The following is a 15,974-nucleotide window of genomic DNA, read 5'->3' on the forward strand; positions in this document are numbered from 1 at the left end:
AAATCTCCAGTAGGGGCTGGCCCCGTGACCGAGTGGTTAAGTTTGCGTGCTCCACTGCAGGCGGCTCAGTGTTTTGTTGGTTCGAATCCTGGGCCCGGACATGGCACCGCTCATCAAACCACGCTGAGGCAGCGTCCCACATGCCACAACTAGAAGGACCCACAACAAAGAATATACAACTATGTACCCAGGGGCTTTGGGGAGAAAAAGGAAAAAAAAAATTTAAAAATGTAAATATAAATAAAATAAAATAAAATAAAATCTCCAGTAATTAGCTCTAGCTTGTAGGACGCTTGTTTGGCATTTAAGGCCCTGCTGCTTGTGCTATCCTCAGCTCCACTGTTCCCCGTCAAAGAATCCAAAAGCCTGTTATCCCACAGAAGGCAAGGACCAGATCTGCTAGACCTTACTAATCCTGTTGACCAGTGGCCTGTACACTTGGTCCTGAGGGGTGACCGCAGGGCTGGCGTGCTCAGGTCTGCTGCATGGAGGACAGACCAGAGGGAGATGAGATCAATGGGGAGGCTGTTACAGCCGTCCACGTGAAATCGAGAATAAATGAGTACGTGAATGCGGCAGTGAGAGTCCCACATGAAGATGCTGTGAGGCCCCTTCTATTTTCCTACAAGTCAGCTTTCCAGAAAAAAGCTGGGCATTTAACAACGGGGGCTTCAGGGGTCAAGGTTATGCACCTCTGTTTATAGGGTCATCCCCTGGGGAGATGTCCCTGGAGCCCACTCCCAGCCACAGGGTGAGGGGTCGGGGGGCCCGCTTTCCCACCCTCGGCCTTCCAACCTCAGCTCTGCTTCATGGCAGAGAAGCGGCCCCTGCCAGAAGCGGGTGCTGCAGAGGCGGGGGAAGTGCTGGGCCCCAAAGGCCAGTCGGGCCTGCGGCTTCCCCTCTCTCCCCCCGCCCGCCCGCCAGCCAGCCACAGCTCCCACCTCCGCCCAGGAAACCCAACCGCCTGGGGGCGGCCGAACGTTAGCCCGCCCGCCCGGGACGCAGGGCACGGAGGGCAGAGGGCGGGCCGGCTGCCTGTGGGCCGGGCGGCGGCAGAGAGAGAGCGCCGCAAGGCGCCGTGGGAGCCTCTGCCGGCTCCCTCCCACCAGCGCTGGGGCGCGGCGGAGGCACCGCGCATGCCCACCCACCCCGCCGCGCGGAGCCCCCTCCGGACCAATCAGAGCCTGGGAACGAAGCCTGCCGCGGCCTGCGAACCGGAAAGGGACTGACGCCAGGCGCAGAGGGCGGGGCAGGGCCCCGCCTCCGATCCCTACCACGGAGCCTGGGACTTGAGCCAATCAGAACAAAGCCTCGCCGGAGCCGGCGAGCAGGAGGGCACGCGCGGGCGCGTATTTTCGGCCCCCACCACCAGCCCCTGGTCTTAGCTTCCCTGGCCGCCTGTGGGTCACGTGCCAGGCGCCAGCCAAAGAGAACCGAGGTCCAGGCTCCGGTGGCGAATTATTCAGCCTAGTAGGGGAGCAGGCGTGCCGTCTGTATTAGCAGGGGCCTAAGATACAGTGACAGCTCAGGAATGCTGAGCTCCACTGGAAGGTGGGCAGCCCAGGCCGAACCCGCCCAGGGACTAGGAGCAGCAACTGATGGCGCTGCAGCCATCAAGGGAAGGGCAGCTACGAAAGGCACAGGAGCAAATTTTAGGGTTAGAGTGAAGCCATGACAAATGGAGGGCTTATATTTTGCATGGAATGACATGAGAATTTGTCAAAATCCATAAAATGTAACACAAAGGGAAATATAGACCCTGGGCTAGAGTTAACAATAATGTGTCAATATTGGCTCATCCATTCTAACAAATGCACCACAATGCAATATGTTGATAATACCGGAAACTGTGAGTGACTGGGGAGTGGGGGTACGTGGGAACTCTGTACTGACTGCTCAGTTCTGTAAATGTAAAACTGTACTAAAAATAAAGTCTATTATTTTCAAATGAAGGCTCAGGGTTAGGGAGTAGATTCAAGGGGTATTATGGTGGTTGAACACACACGACTCGCTGACCTTTTGGATGGCAGGGGAGGGAGGAATCAAGAACAGTTGCTAGGGCTTGAGCAACTGGGTGGCTATCCATTACCCAGATAGAACATCGATAGGGAAGTCCAGTGAGCAGTTGGACTCACACAGCTGGAGCCCATCAAGGCAGTGGCAGAGCTTCCAAGCCTCCACGGTGGGGCTGGCTCCCCAGGGCCCAGAGATGCAGAAAGCCATCAGACTTGGGAGCCTCCCCCCCTCCAAAGCCCTGATAAAGAGAATCCCTTCTACTTGAGCTTGAGGTCCCCATCCATGGGGACACAAAGGGACCAGAGAGAGGCACACCCCCTGAATGTGCACACTCGCACACACAAACTCCCCAAGGCCACTGGGTGAAGTTTATTGTGAAACCTCACAGGGTGAGGATGGGATGAGCAGGCCAGGGCAGGGAGAGGAGCGCATGCAGGCTCTAGGAGGCCGAGTCAGAGGCCTCTGAGCTGTCCTTGACATCAGTGCTCTCCGTGGTCTCGCTGACCTCGCTGAGGTCCTTGCTGTCACCACCGCTATCCTCAGCGGCCAGGCCCTTCTCCTCACGACAGGCCTCTCCCGAACTTGGAAGTGAGTTGCCCTTGCTCTCCACCTTGTTCTCGATGGAGCCCAGCACCATGTGCCTGCCCTTCTCCTTCAGCTCCAGGTGCCGCCTCAGCTGCCGCCAGAAGCCCAGGGAGAAGTGGGAGGAAAGAGACAGGGCCTCAGGCTCCAGACCATGTAGGCCCTCTCTGGCTGCCCAAGATGGGGGGAGGGAGCCTGCACTTGTCACTTGCTGGGGGCAGGGCAGGAAGCACAGCACTGAATCAGGAGAGACGAGTTGAGTCCTGGCTCTGCCCTCTCGGGGCCTCCATTTCCTCTCCCCGCAAAGTGAGGGTACTCATGCCTCCCTCACACGGGCTGCTGAGAAGCCCTGTGAACAGCTCTGGCCCCCAAGGAGCCTTGGGCAGGACCTTGACTTTCTCCTCAGCCCAGTTTTGTCTTAGCGCTGAGCCTTGGGGCAGGCCAAGGCTGTCCCCAGGCCCCCACAGTTGTTGTTGGGCCCCACCTCTCAGCACACCCAGGGGCCCCCTCCCTTGCCTCTCACATCACGCCTCGGGGCTGTACCAACTTCTTCCTCAGAGAATGGGATCTTGGGCCAATAGCCTCCTTTAAAGGCCCACCAAAGCCCAGCTCCCCACCTGACAGCTGAGGAAACAGGTGAAGAGAGCCCCAAGCTGCACCTCCCCTCCAGCAGGGCCTTGCTCATCCTCATCTGCGGGGACTGCAGCCCCCAATTCACGGGACTCTCACCTCGTCGGCCATCTGGGTGAGATCCCGCTTCATCGCATATGCATCTTCCCCATCTGCATAGTATTTGGGCTCCACTTCGCTGATCCTGGGAGCAGGGGGTGGAGAGAAGGAGGACAACCCAAATCAGGGGGCAAGTTCTCCTCGGCCTTCTGGCCTCAGCCGCTGCTACGACAGGGCATCATTTCTCCCCGAAGGACCCTCTGGGAGAAGGCAAGCCCCACTCCCAGCGTGGCCTTCCCTCTGCTCTCTCCAGCAGTAAGCAGTAAGTAGTGCCCAGCGCTTCTCCCCCGCCGGGCCTGCCACCATCCTGCACCCCTAACCTGGCTACCGAGGATGTTTCTGTGGTTTCTTCTGAGCTGAAGCCTTGCATTTAGCCATCCCCTTCCCTCCCTGCCCTGCTCCCTGTCACTTACTAGCCGATTCCTATGCCTGGGAAGCGGGGAAGGGTGCTGAGGCCTGTCCCTGGCAGTCGTTGCCAGGTGGCGTGGCCCCAGGCCCGAGCCTGCACCGGGAGGCCTGTGTGCAGACTCGAGTGCCCTGACGCTGGGAGGGGAGCTGCACTCAATGGCCTAGAAAGGCCCTGTCAGCCCTAAGACCCCGGAACTGTTGACCACCAGAGGCATCCGCATCCAAGTCAAACATCCCTCCTCAAATGCCCAGCCCTGAGGCCACTGCCCCTCCCAACAGACCCACCTCACCCCCAAGCAACCTGAGTGCCATCTCAGTGCGCCCTCCAGGGGCCGCCCACCCCAGCCTCACTTTCAAGTGGCTTTTGGCACCATGTACTGGGTGTATCAGTTCGCTACCAGGCTCTCTCTGTCCAGTGTTGGGCACACAGAGACTCCCACATCCCTGAGCGGACATGCCCTCATCCGCCAGCATGCCCAGGGCTCTAGATTCCTTCGCTGCTCTTGCCCATGGCCCTTTCTGCCTGGATGTGCTTGGGTTTCTGTAGCACCGCATTCTCCTTCCTTCCGGGCCCACTTAGATGTTTCTAGGTGCCTGGTCACTAGGTCCTGCTCCTTGGCTTCTGCTCATGTCCTGGGCCCTCAGCTCTAGTCCTGCACCTTCACTGAAAAGCCTGTGTGCTCTTCACCACACTGCCCTTCACTCAGCCCCAGCCAGCATCCAGCAAGCACTCCTCCACCCAGCAAGAGACGCTGCACATCCTCCTGTACCACAGCACGCTGCGGGCAGACTGCAGTGGGCAGGTGCTGGTGCCACTGAGAGTGCAGGAGGCATCCGGGCAATGTGTCGGCATCCACGGCCTGTTCCCCATCTCAGCTGACTCCGGCTCCTTCCTCTAGCCGCCCCCACCCCCCTGCCTGGAAGGCAGCTCAGCCCATCTCAGCCGCCTGGATGAGCTAGACCTGGGACCACCCCGCTCCGTTAGAAAAATCTAGATCTACTTACTGAAAGTTGAGGGTGTTGGAATAGAGGTGCAGGGCGGCCCGGTTACTGCAGGGGAATAAGGTACTGCTGAGCTGCACAGACTTGGCCAGGCAGGGACAGCATGTCCAGGTCCTGCCCCTCCTCTTGGTCCCCCCTCCCCAATAATCCCACTTCCCGGATCTTCTCCAAAAGCCAGGGCACCCCAGGACCCACATCAAGACAGTATCGCCCCCACACACTCCCCCTTCCCTGGGCCCCGGCTTTCACCTCTTCCTGACATGCAGGGAGACATATTTGGCATTGAAGTTCTCTATCATGGCTCGGGAGGCCTGGTCCATCAGTTTCTGAGCCAGGCCGAGGCGCCGGTGGGAACGCTTCACAGCCTGGTGGGAGAACAGTGGGACCTCGAGGGCTGCCCCAACTAACCCATACTTCTACCCCCACCAGAGCCCGGGTGGGCCCTACGAACCAGTGAGGTGATATGTCCATGAGGCACGTCATCCGGGTCCTCTTCCCTAGAGCAAAAAGAAAGGAGAGAGGCTAGAAAGGAGCCTGGTGCAGATGCAACCACCCTCCAGCACGTGCACACAGCAGGAGTGCAGACTCCTCTGGCTGGCCCCAAAGTCGCCCCAAACGCTGGGGTCGGGGAGCGCTGGGACTGCAAACTCCACGCAGCAGCCAAAAGACATATGCAGTGTCAATGGAATACAGTGGAATATTGCTCAGTGATAAAAAGATGAGCTATGAAAAGACAGAGAGGAAACTTAAACACATATGACCAAGTAAAAGAAGCCAATCTGAAATGGCTACATAGTGTATGATTCCAATCATAAGACATTCTGGAAAAGGCACAACTATGGAGACAGGAAAAAGGTCAGTGGTTGTCAGAGGGGAGGCGGGAGGGAGGGATGAACAGGTGGAGCACCGAGAGTTCTTAGGGCAGTGAAACTACTCTGTATGATACTATAATCATAGATACATGACATTATGCATTTGTCCAAACCCACAAAAGGTACAACACAAAGAGTGAAACAATGTAATCTATGGACTTTAATAATAACGTAGCAATACTGGTTCATCAATTGTAAGAAACGTATCACAAGATGTTAATAACAGAGGAAACTGGGGGGAGAGGGGAGGGTTATATGGGAACTCTCTGTACTTTCAATTTTTCTGTAAACCTAAAACTGAACTTAAAATATAGTCTCTTAATTAATTTTTAAAAAACAATCCAGGCAGTATTCTCCAGACACGTGTGGTATCGTTGCCCGCCACCCTACCCACCCAGCCCCGAAGTCCCCCCAGCTCCAACACTAGGTTTCTCTCTCTCTCCTTGGTGACTCACATTTTGGCCAGGACGTACCCCACAATCTTCCCATTCTCATCCTCAGCGATGTAAGAGAGCTGGTGAGAGGGAGGAGAAAGAAGTCAGAAAACAACTTCCTGTCTGAGCTGGAGGAGCCTTTGGCGGACTGCCTGCCTCTGGCTGTGTGCATGACAGAAGCGGCTCAAGTGGCGAGTTCAGTGACAGCTCCTGACATCCAGGCCAGGTGTCTTGGTTTCCCCACACCACACTGTGCCCCCTGTCCTTAGTCCAGAAGAGGAGGACAGACACAGGTTGGAGTCTTGCCCCGCTTCAGGTACCTCCTTTCCATTTGTCCCACCTCCAGCTGAAAACACCGCGGGCCTCACTCACCCAACACGCCCCGGGCTCTTTCTGCCCTTGCCCACTTCTCCCAAGCCCATCCAGGTTGGATTTTTCTCAGCCTGGTTTCCCCCGTCTCCAAATTCAAAAGCGGCCCACCTGGGGCCAGGACAGGCCGTGGTAGAAGTAGTACTTCATCTGGTAGTTCTCGGGCAGGCACAGGAGGTTGCAGTGCTGCATGTTCATCAGGTCCTCTGGCTGCGGGGACCAGGGCAGTGGAATGCGCTCAGGCCAGGGGCTGCGCTAAGGAGGCCTCAGTTGTGCTAGCACCCTGCTCCCCAGCTGTCTACTCCCCGACACCCCCCCGCCGCGCACGGCTGGGCGGGCGCTGTGACTATCTGCCTTGCACAGGCCGGGCCCAGAGCCGCTACGCCAAAATCGCCTGCCCCAGCCATGAACAGCAGCGCCGGGAGGCTCCCGGACACCATACACCTAAGCCCCGACATCCCGCACCGAATGGGTCCGCAGCCCCAGCCCTGCGCCCCCGGCTCCCCCGGCCTCTTCTTCGGGGAGGTCCCGCGCCCGGCCCGGGTTCGGCCGGGCCCCTCGGGAGCATGCGCACGCGGCCACCGGGCCCCGCGCCCACGCGGCGCGGACAGCCACCGGCCCCTCACCCTCGCATTGCGGATGTTCATAACGGCGGCGGGGCTCGCTGCTCCCCGCGGGGCGTGAACGCGCAGTCAGCTGCCGCCGCGCTCCGAAGCGACGCCGGGGCGGCCGGGCCGGGACTGGGGCTGGAGCTAGGTCTGGGCTCGCGGGAGCGGCGGCGGAAGGGGCGGTGCGCGCCGGGCCCGGCCACCGGCCGGATGTGCGCGCCGCCGGACCCGCCCTCCAGGCCGCTCGGCCAACGCACGGGGCGGGCCAGTGCCGGGGCGGGGCCTGTCTGCGGGCCGGGGTGGGGCGGACCAATGGCCGGGCGAGCCCCAGCGCGGGGCGGGTCTGTCGGCGGGGTGGGAGGGTCCAGCGAGCCGGCAGGCCGCCGTCCCAAGGAGCAGGTGCCCTCCGGCCCGCGCGGCACCCCGCGCCTCCCGCGACCCCACAGACGCGCGCACACGGGCAGTGGAGTAGGCTCAGCTTTATTCCGCTCCTTGGCGGGCGGGGACAGCGGGCGGAAACCGGGCGCCGGGGGCCGGGGCCAAGGCAAGGCGGCTCAGCAGGGCTCCCAGCATCTCCTCGCACATGGCTAGGCACCGTGGCACGTGGAAGCAGCCTGCGGGGAGAGGCGTGATGTTGGGTTGGGAGGGCGGGGGGCAGCCGAGTGCCCCGAGACCCTGCGGCCCCGCCCTGACCCCCACTCACCTTTGAAAGGACCCCCCTTGATGGTGAGGGCGACCTTCCCCTCACGGTTCAGGTAGCCAAACCATTCCCCGAACTCTGGATCGCGAAACTAGAATAACAATGAGACAGTGACAGCCAGCGCCTGCCCAGACAGCAGCCCCCCAGATGCCAAAGGCCTGGGGAAGGGGTGCTCACCGTCCCTACTGTACCCCTACCCCGGGTCAGAGCCTGGGTTGACCCCAGGTAACGTGGGCTCCAGATTCAGTGCTCTTAACCGTGATAACGTGTCCTGGACAAAGATGAGACAAAGGGGCTTTCCTTTTTCCTCTTTCTGCAGGGGGGTAGAAGTCTGCAGCTAGATAACCCACTGGGGGAAGGGACCACAGGCTGTAAGATGAAACACTGCAAGATGGAATAAAAAGAACCCTGCTTGGGGATGACAGAAACATTCTATATCTTGATTGCACTGGTGGTTACACAGATGCATACATTGTCATAACTCAGTGAACTGAACACAAGATGGATACATTTTAGTGTATATAAATCGTACTTCAATAAAATTGATTTAAAGAAAGAAACAAAGAGAATCCTAATGGAGGTGCTGACCTGTCACATAACTTTGTAACAAGTTACTCCCTTGGAGCCCCTGTTCCCTTCTTCCCAGGACTGTCTTCCAGTAGGTGAGATTGTGGACATGCAGCACCAAGATCTGACTCCTGCCTTGTTCGCTGCAGGTCCCAAACACATCTCCTCCCCCCTCAGAGCCACCTGGAATCTGCGCCTGCCCAGCAGCTCTGCTGACCCATTCCACATTCCTTCCTTGTCTCCTGCCCGCATCCCATTGAGCGCCTGTCCCAGAGGCTTGTCAGTTCCTTCCAGATGCCCCAGGATGGACCTCAGAGGCCTGGCCTCCACCCTTCTCTTTCCTCCCCCAGTAGAGACTTCGGTGGAGCCCCTTCTCTCAAGGGTCATAGATGAAATCAATGACATTGAAGTCCACTATCAAAATGTCTTCTTAAGTTGGAGCCTATGAGTTGGTGTATTTTTTTTCGTAGGAGGTATAACTCGTTCTGTATCTATTCATTCTATCTTTCTAGGGACATTGTTCATGTTCCTTGTTCTTATTTATTTTTCAACTGCTTGATCTGACGTGGGAAGATAATGAAGAATTTAACTGTTTTCCTGTTCAGTTTTTCCATGGATGTCTGAATTTTTGTTTTTTGTATTCTGTTATGTTGGTTAGTGCATAATGATCTACCTGTTGATTATAACTTTTGTAATTGTTCAATGCCATCTCTCTCTGTTTAAAATGTATTCCTTAAATTTCACTTTATGCAGTTAAAACTAGTGGTTTCTAAGACATGTTCTTTATGAATGCATTCAAGATTAAAAGAGAGCCAAGGGCCTCACAACTCCTGTATTGGGAAGCAGTGATGAGCATGCGCGATACTTGGAGATGCCTCTCTAACTGCAACATAATATGAACACATTTGGGATTTCGATCGGTGACAAAGTTGAGCACTGCTAATACCACCGTGGCTCACCGCCTCCGTTCACAATGGAAGCACACACTGGATTTCAGTTTGAGGTTAGTGCAAACAACGATGGAATTTGCTCCTAGGTTTCGAAGGCCACAGACCCCAGAATAACGCCCCCTGATATAGTCCCTCCCATACTGGGGTTTACCAGTGGAGTGAGAGGTGGCTTTACAAACACATCAGGGATCTTCCTTCATTCACCACCAGGCTCAGCACCCTTGGTAGCAGCTGGTACAGCTCATCACTCTGCTCATAGCACTTTGGCCTCTGGGCGCCCCTGGCTTCTTCTTGTCTCCTTTACTGGGCTCTCCTACTCCCTCTCCTCTTCTCCTTCTGTCCTCAAAAGCTTACAGTACCATCTATGTTCTATGCCACCTGAACGATTGTGGCCACCCAGACCTCTCCCACTCAACCAGACTCTGAGCCCTCTCTGCCCACTGCAGCTCGCTTCTCAGGCCAGGCCCTGTCCTTGCTGGCTGAGATGACAGCTACAGCCTCCTGTCTCCCTGCCGTTGCCCCGGGCCCTACAGCCTCCCCTCCCAAAGTCCCAGGACCCATAACACCTAAGTCAGACAAGGAGACCCCTCTGTGCAGAGCACCTCTGATTCACCTTTATTCCCTCCTCTCGCCCCCCACCCCAGTCCCCTGACCTTGCTTTATTTCCACAGCTCTCATCACCATCTCTGTGTTTGCTGGCTTGCTTGTTTATAATCTGTCCCCACCCCACCACTGAAATGTGAGCTCCAGGAAGGCCAGGGGCCGCTTCATTGACTGAACAGAGGGCCGGCCTGGACCTCCAGGAACTCTCAGCCCAGTGGAGGGACCACGCTCAGTGAGGGGGGTCGAAGGGGGTGTGGAGCGAGCCTCCTCATTCCTGCCCAGCCTTCCCAGACAGCCCAGGCCTGCCTGGGGAGGAAGGGCTGCCTGCTGTCTCCTCCATACCCCCATTGAGCCCAGAGAGGGCTCTGGTCCAGGAAGCAGCATTTACCTGGCGGAAGGTGTACTCAGCCACCTGGTAGAAGAGCTGTAGTAAGGCAGGATCCCCACTGTCACTGTAGCCCATGAGGAAGGCAATCATGGCTTCGCTGTGTGGCCACCAGAGCTTCATGGCCCACTCAAGCTGAAAGCAGAGCAGAGGCATGTGTCCGAGGCCCCTGAGCCCCACCCTCCACTGCCCCTCTCGGCAGGAAAGTCAGTCAACCCCATGGTTCAGATCCTGGCTCAGACTCCATCTGGCCTGAGCACTTGGAGCTTAATCATGGGATGGTCATCCCTGGGAGTCTGAACGACCCCTCAGAGGTGGACTAGCTGCCCGACCCAGAGGCTCTCTGAGTAGCCCCTTCCAAAAGGCAAGGGTGGGACCAGCTCCCATTTAGGCCTGGAATCGAAATGCTGTCTGTTTTGTTAGTCTATCTAAAGCCCCTTGGACGCTCAGCTCCTGCTAGTGGCAGGGCCAGCCCCCTCTATAGATCGCAGAAGGACCAAGGCCTTGGTCAGAGGGAATGGACATAAAGAGAGGAAAGCTGCTCCAGCTGCTGATGCCTCAGAAGGCCAGAGAGCCTTTCAAAGACCAGGGGGACACGTGTCGCTGCACTGGCCTTCCTATGCATGTGAGGGTGAGAACCACCAGCACAGAAGTCAAGAGCTGACCACCGGGGTCACGCTGGGCAAGTTCACCACTCCAAGTCCCAGGTTCCCTTCTATGAACCAGCCAAGGACAGCACCCACCTCCCAGGACAGAAGGCCTTGAACAGGCTAGTACCATGTGGCCCTAGGCACATTCCCACCTGGGTGGGGCAAAGGCCGTCGGCATCCTGGAAGTAGAAGAGGCCTCCGTGGTCAGGGTCCCATCCAGAGCGGAAAGGCAACAATAGGAACTTCTCAATAACATGGGCTCGAAGTTCTGGGTCACCTTTCCGGGTGGCGTGACGGAGTAAGAACCAGCCAGCTTCCAGCGCGTGGCCTGGTGAGGGCTTGGGGTAAGACAGGCAGCCGATCCTTCCCCAGGCAGGGGGGCCCAAGCCCCTGCACTGACCACAGTGCCTTCCCTCCTCCCTCCCTCCCGAACACCCCTACAGAAAGCTGGCTCTCCCGGTCTGTCTCAGTCTCGCTCTCCTGCTGCTGATGCCCCAGCCTGAAAGGCTGGTCCCTACTTCTCTGTCTGTGTGGAAGGTGGAGGGAGGAAGGCAGCCCCCAGGTGCTCACCACATCGAAGCCCAGAACCCAAGGCTGAGCGCTCGCCTCCCCTGAGTGCAGGCCTCCAGCCCACCCTGCCTCTCACCTGGGTTCTGGTGTCTCCCCAGGCAACCAGAAAGTTCCTCGCCGCCCTCTGACACGTTCTCCAGTATAGCCTGCCCATCCCTCTGCCAGAGGAGGAGCAAGAGAAGGTAATACTGCCTTCAGCGCCCCCATCCAATCAGAAAGACTCTCCTTCCCCCCCTCCCTCCCTCCATGATCTGCAGGCTCAGCAGGCCTGGCTGAGAGAGGCATTTGAGGGGGGGGCCTGAGTCACTTCAAGGGCCTGGACGGATTCTAACACTTGCCTCGGGCCTGAGTCCCTGAGGTGGGAAGGGTAAAACATTGAACGGGGGCTGAGATTGGGTGGGCTGGGCTGCCCCCTGAGGCCTGAAAGGACTTGGGTCTGGCCGGGTTTCCTGCTCTCTGGCATGCCCAGGGGCTCTAGCACCCTCCCTCCTGCCCTCAGCCCCACCCGACTCTCTGTGGTGGGGTGTGTGGACTCTCCTGGGGCCCTCCACCTTCCCGAGGGTCCTGGGCCGCACCTCACCCCGGCCCAGCCTTCCCGTGTCTCCCTGTCTGAAGGAGGCCATCAGGGCCCAGCTTGAAGGTGGGTGCGAGTAGAGGGGGTGCCCCGGGGGGTGGGGAATGGGGGTTTCTCTGCCCCCCAGCTCCCAGGCCCCCTCTGGCAGCTGGCATCAGCCTCCTGCCCCCACCTGGACGTGCTGAAGGATCCTCTGGGCACACCAGTTGCCCAGCTCCGTGTAGTTGCCTGCTAGCTCCTCGTCCGCCTCCCCAAGCTGCTCCACTAGGCTAAGCAGCATCATGGGCACCGCCATGGACTCCGAGGCTGGGGTCCCCGGGAGCTGGGGCCGGCCAAGCCCTGACGGGTCCTCTCGCACCCAGTGCACGATCTGGTCCATCATCTCCACCGCTTCGCTCTGGGACAGGAGGTGAGGGAAGGCCCAAGCTGACGCTGCCTCCCATGCAGTCTGGTCCCTCACGTGCTGACCTGCAGGGTCCCCAGGACTCGGCACCGGGGTGAGAGAATTGTGTCCTCCCACCCACTCGTAGGACACCTTCCCCTGGGCCCACTCTGGGCCTCACCCCAGGGTGCGTGCTGGGGGCTGGGGTGGATCTGGCCCACCTGCCTTGCGGGCTCCCAGTCTGGGGGTGCAGGCCGCTCCCAGGCAGTGGGGTCGGGTCTGAAAGCACAGGGGGCCCAGGGAGGAGAGAGAGGCCCACCCCCCAGCCCGGGCAGGGCATAGATTGGTCCCTCTGTGCCCAGGGCCTCTGTGGGAGTGTGTGGAGGAGAGTTCAGAGGTAAAGGAGACTTCTAGGGGGTCACCCATAGACACATGGTGACAGTACAGCACAACAAAGGGGGTGTTGCCAGCAGCTGGGCTGTGGCGGCCCAGAGGAAGGCCTGACATTGACAGACCCAGCCTGCAGACAGGGCTCCGGCGGGGGCAGGGGCTTGCACAGGGAACAGGAATGTGTCAGGTGGCCATTCCCTGCACAGGCTAGGGCCCAGAGACTCACAGGGTAGCCTTCCTCACACGCACCTGGTAACGCGCTTCCCCTGTTACCCGCCACAGCTCGTTCATGGCCATGGTGTAGAAACACTCGCTGAAGATGGTCCTCTGCACCTTGACAGGGCGGCCGTCCCGTGTCAACACAAAGGCACACTTCTTCCCAGGAGGTGCCACTCGGGCATGACGCAGCAAGAATTCACCACCTGGTGGTTGGGAAGTTGGCATGCTAGACTTTAGGTGAGGAAACCCCCACCTCCCCCTTCCTTCCTCCCTGTGAGTGTCCGCAGGCCCTTTGCTGCTTCTAGACCCGCTAGGAACTAGGCACACGTGCACTAACTTGGAGGGACCTCTGGGGAGATGGGGGCAGAGAGGAGGCACCTGCTTTAGCTGAATCCAGAAGCTCAGGGAGGCGGAAGCGCTCGAGCTTGCGGTACAGGCGACAATACATCCACACCTGTGGGGGAGTGGAGGGAACACGCCTTTAACGGAGAGCAGTGGGGGCCTCAGGGCTGGCATGAGGGGCAGTGAGTCCTAGGTGCTCCTGTTGTGGGAGGAAGAGTGTTGAGATGATGGGCCTTGTCGTGTATGTGTATGGAGTGTGTGTGTGTGTGTGTGTGTGTGTGTGTGTGTGTGTACCGAGGCAGGACAGCGCAAGGCAACTCTGGCTTCCACCCCTGGGAGAGCTGCCAGCCTGGGCACATCCCCTACCTGCCTCCCCTGCAGCCAGACATACTTGAGATCGTCATACACTCTCCCTTCGCGACTGAGGCACGTGAAGAAGCCCCTGCAGGACGTGCAGCATTAACAAAGGGGGAAGGGGCTTCGCACCCGCCCACCGACCGGCTCGCCGCCCCTCTGGGCTCAGCAGATCTGAGGGCACTGGGAGGGGGAGGCGCACCCATGCTCCTGGTCATGGGAGTGCTCCATCCAGAAAGCCACCACTCGGTCCAGCTCCTGCCCCACTCGCTCCTTCCAGGCTTGCAGAGTCTCCTGCTCCTTCTCCATGTCCTGGGGGAACTCGGCAATTAGAAGCGCAGCTCCCTCACAGATCTCCCCATCTTCCCGGGGCCCAGCCTCCTCAACGGGCTCCACTGTGCCCCAGATCACTCCAGACTTAAGTGGGACCCAGGGCTACCTGAGGCCCCCTAGGCCCTCTAGGCCCCCCGGCCTTGGGACCCAGCCCTTGGGCTTTCCCCCACCCTTGTTCGGGGCTGCCCTCCAGCACGGGACCGTGCTGACTCCACCGTCCCAGGGACGCTCCAGGACTGCACCCTCCCTCCCACGGGCCCCACCACTGGCCTGCCACACTCGGAGACCCCCGATCATCCCTCCCTCTCCTCCAGGAAGCCAGACGGAGCTGGTCGCGGTCCCGTGACTGTCACTCAGCTGACCCAGCCGCGCCCCACCCACACCCTCCTATCGGGGGTTCCGCAGGGCTCGGAGGCGGGGCCCGCGGCAGGGGCGGGACTTGGCGGTCGAGGGCCCCGCCCCTGCGCTCTGGCTCCGCCCCCACGCTCAGCCCTTCCGCGACCCTCCGGCGGCGGTAGAGTCCTGCAGGGCTTCGAGATGCCGGCTGCTAGGCGCCCTTGGCTCAAGATCCTCCTTCTGGGAGATGCTGGGTGGGCTGGCAGAACGGTCTGGGGCAGGAGGGAGCGGGGAACGCGGGGCCGCCCCCTCCACCCCCCGCAGACACCTTTCCCCACCCTTGAGCTGAGCCCAGAGAGGGGCCCTAGTGGGCGAGGGCCTGCCTGATCAGGGCAGGGCGACCGAGGGCGGTGGCCCCAGCAAGGGCGTGAGGGTGCAGTACAGCAAGAGAGGGGACAGCTGGAAATGCCTGAACCCAGAGGCTCCTCTGACCTGTGACCCCACAGGGTGGGCAAGTCCCCTCTGATGAATCAGCTCCTCACCCACTGCTTCAGCAGTCAGTAGCAGGCAACCGTTAGTGCTGACTTCTTCACTCAAGTGATGCAGCTGGAAGGCCAGAGGGTAACTGTGCAGATAAGTGTGGGCATCCCAGGACTTCTCTGCCTTCAGGCCCCACCAAGTTCTCCAGACCTGTCTTCCAGCGCTCAGATCTGCTTTGTGTGGCTCTGTGACTGTCTGACCTGATCAGGTGCTCCAAGGAAGGCTGGCCGAACTGTCCCTCACTTTCCCTGCCAGCAGCAGTTATGTGGAGAGAGTGTTCCAAGGGCCAGAATGCCTGAGGCCCCTGGGTTCCCAGTGTGGCTCGGAGGATCTTGGACTTCTGGGTCGGTCATCCTTTCTTCTGGAAGGATCCATGGCAGCCCAGGAGTGTAACTGGGCCTCTCCACCTCATCAGTGCAGCACTGGGCCACAGCCGGCATGGAGAGGTTCCAGTTCCTGGGCATGGTGCTGTTCGGCGGCTCCCACTGCTGTGTGCTGGTGTCATTGTAGCTGCCTCCTTCCAGGCTATGGCTGCATGGCGGGCAGAGTTCCTGCTGCAGGCTGACCCTCCCAACCGAAAACAGTTCCCCTTTGTGATGCTTGGGAATAAGACTGATGCTCCTGGCCGGCAGGTAGGTGTATACTGTAGCTGCTCTGTGTCACCCCCACCTTAGCTTATGCTTAAAGTGTTCTGGCTTTGGGCCCAGTTGGGCTTGTGTTGACCCACTCTGCTTGCAGACACCTGTCACTATTTATGGCATATTTCCCTTCATGTCCAGCCTCTCCCTGCCTTTCTTGCACTCTGTCCCCCTCATACCTAGCCAAGGACAAGCTTTGGTGTGTGGAGGGTTCCAAGGTTCCTGTGGGTGGGCCCCCTGGCCCTGGGTCCAGTGGGTGCTGTGCAGGTCTCTCCCCAGGAGGCTGAGCCCAGCATTTGGAGACCAGCGCCAAAGACGCTACTGGTGTGGCCCTTGAGGCAGGTGAGCTGAGAGATGGCAGAGCGGGGTGGGAAGAACCCCTATAGCCCTCACCAGGCTAAGCAGCCACAGAGCCATCTGT

At 59.2% G+C, this 15,974-nt stretch overlaps 2 protein-coding genes across 5 annotated transcripts; both read right to left on the reverse strand.

Annotated features, from left to right (window-relative positions):
• Positions 1 to 2,362: 2,362 nt before the first annotated feature.
• On the reverse strand, positions 2,363 to 7,280 carry NAA10 (N-alpha-acetyltransferase 10, NatA catalytic subunit). Of its 2 annotated transcripts, XM_014832507.3 has the most exons (8): positions 7,039 to 7,280; positions 6,524 to 6,622; positions 6,065 to 6,123; positions 5,189 to 5,234; positions 4,987 to 5,102; positions 4,741 to 4,785; positions 3,328 to 3,412; positions 2,363 to 2,692 (listed from the first exon to the last, which is right to left on the reverse strand). In XM_014832507.3, exons 1-8 carry the CDS (start codon positions 7,057 to 7,059, stop codon positions 2,456 to 2,458), a joined length of 708 nt encoding a protein of 235 aa, XP_014687993.1. In that variant the 5' UTR covers positions 7,060 to 7,280; the 3' UTR covers positions 2,363 to 2,455. The 2 variants fall into 2 exon arrangements, with proteins under 2 accessions (XP_014687993.1, XP_070359257.1); XM_070503156.1 differs by lacking the exon at positions 4,741 to 4,785.
• Positions 7,281 to 7,484: 204 nt separating this feature from the next.
• On the reverse strand, positions 7,485 to 14,459 carry RENBP (renin binding protein). Of its 3 annotated transcripts, XM_044763745.2 has the most exons (11): positions 14,310 to 14,459; positions 13,909 to 14,018; positions 13,719 to 13,794; positions 13,389 to 13,464; positions 13,041 to 13,213; positions 12,192 to 12,416; positions 11,522 to 11,603; positions 11,028 to 11,203; positions 10,229 to 10,360; positions 7,724 to 7,811; positions 7,485 to 7,634 (listed from the first exon to the last, which is right to left on the reverse strand). In XM_044763745.2, exons 1-11 carry the CDS (start codon positions 14,334 to 14,336, stop codon positions 7,501 to 7,503), a joined length of 1,299 nt encoding a protein of 432 aa, XP_044619680.1. In that variant the 5' UTR covers positions 14,337 to 14,459; the 3' UTR covers positions 7,485 to 7,500. The 3 variants fall into 3 exon arrangements, with proteins under 3 accessions (XP_044619680.1, XP_044619682.1, XP_044619681.1); XM_044763747.2 differs by lacking the exon at positions 13,719 to 13,794 and having other exon boundaries at positions 14,310 to 14,387; XM_044763746.2 differs by lacking the exons at positions 13,719 to 13,794; positions 13,909 to 14,018 and having other exon boundaries at positions 14,310 to 14,393.
• Positions 14,460 to 15,974: the final 1,515 nt, after the last annotated feature.

Source organism: Equus asinus, chromosome X (assembly GCF_041296235.1).
Source record: "Equus asinus isolate D_3611 breed Donkey chromosome X, EquAss-T2T_v2, whole genome shotgun sequence".
NCBI classification, from domain to species: Eukaryota; Metazoa; Chordata; class Mammalia; order Perissodactyla; family Equidae; genus Equus; species Equus asinus.

What these genes read in the sequence shown, in the direction of transcription:
- NAA10 (XM_014832507.3), bottom strand. Translation starts at nt 7,059, where the DNA reads ATGAACATCCGCAATGCGAGG. An exon ending in TCCCTGCATGTCAGGAAGAG is followed by an intron (nt 4,786 to 4,986) that starts GTGAAAGCCGGG and finishes ATTCCCCTGCAG; the next exon opens with TAACCGGGCCGCCCTGCACC. An exon ending in TCCAACACCCTCAACTTTCA is followed by an intron (nt 3,413 to 4,740) that starts GTAAGTAGATCT and finishes CCCTGCTCCCAG; the next exon opens with GATCAGCGAAGTGGAGCCCA.
- RENBP (XM_044763745.2), bottom strand. Translation starts at nt 14,336, where the DNA reads ATGATCGGGGGTCTCCGAGTGTGGCAG. An exon ending in ACGGCCTTTGCCCCACCCAG is followed by an intron (nt 10,361 to 11,027) that starts GTGGGAATGTGC and finishes CTCTGCTTTCAG; the next exon opens with CTTGAGTGGGCCATGAAGCT. An exon ending in CAAGGGGGGTCCTTTCAAAG is followed by an intron (nt 7,635 to 7,723) that starts GTGAGTGGGGGT and finishes CTCTCCCCGCAG; the next exon opens with GCTGCTTCCACGTGCCACGG.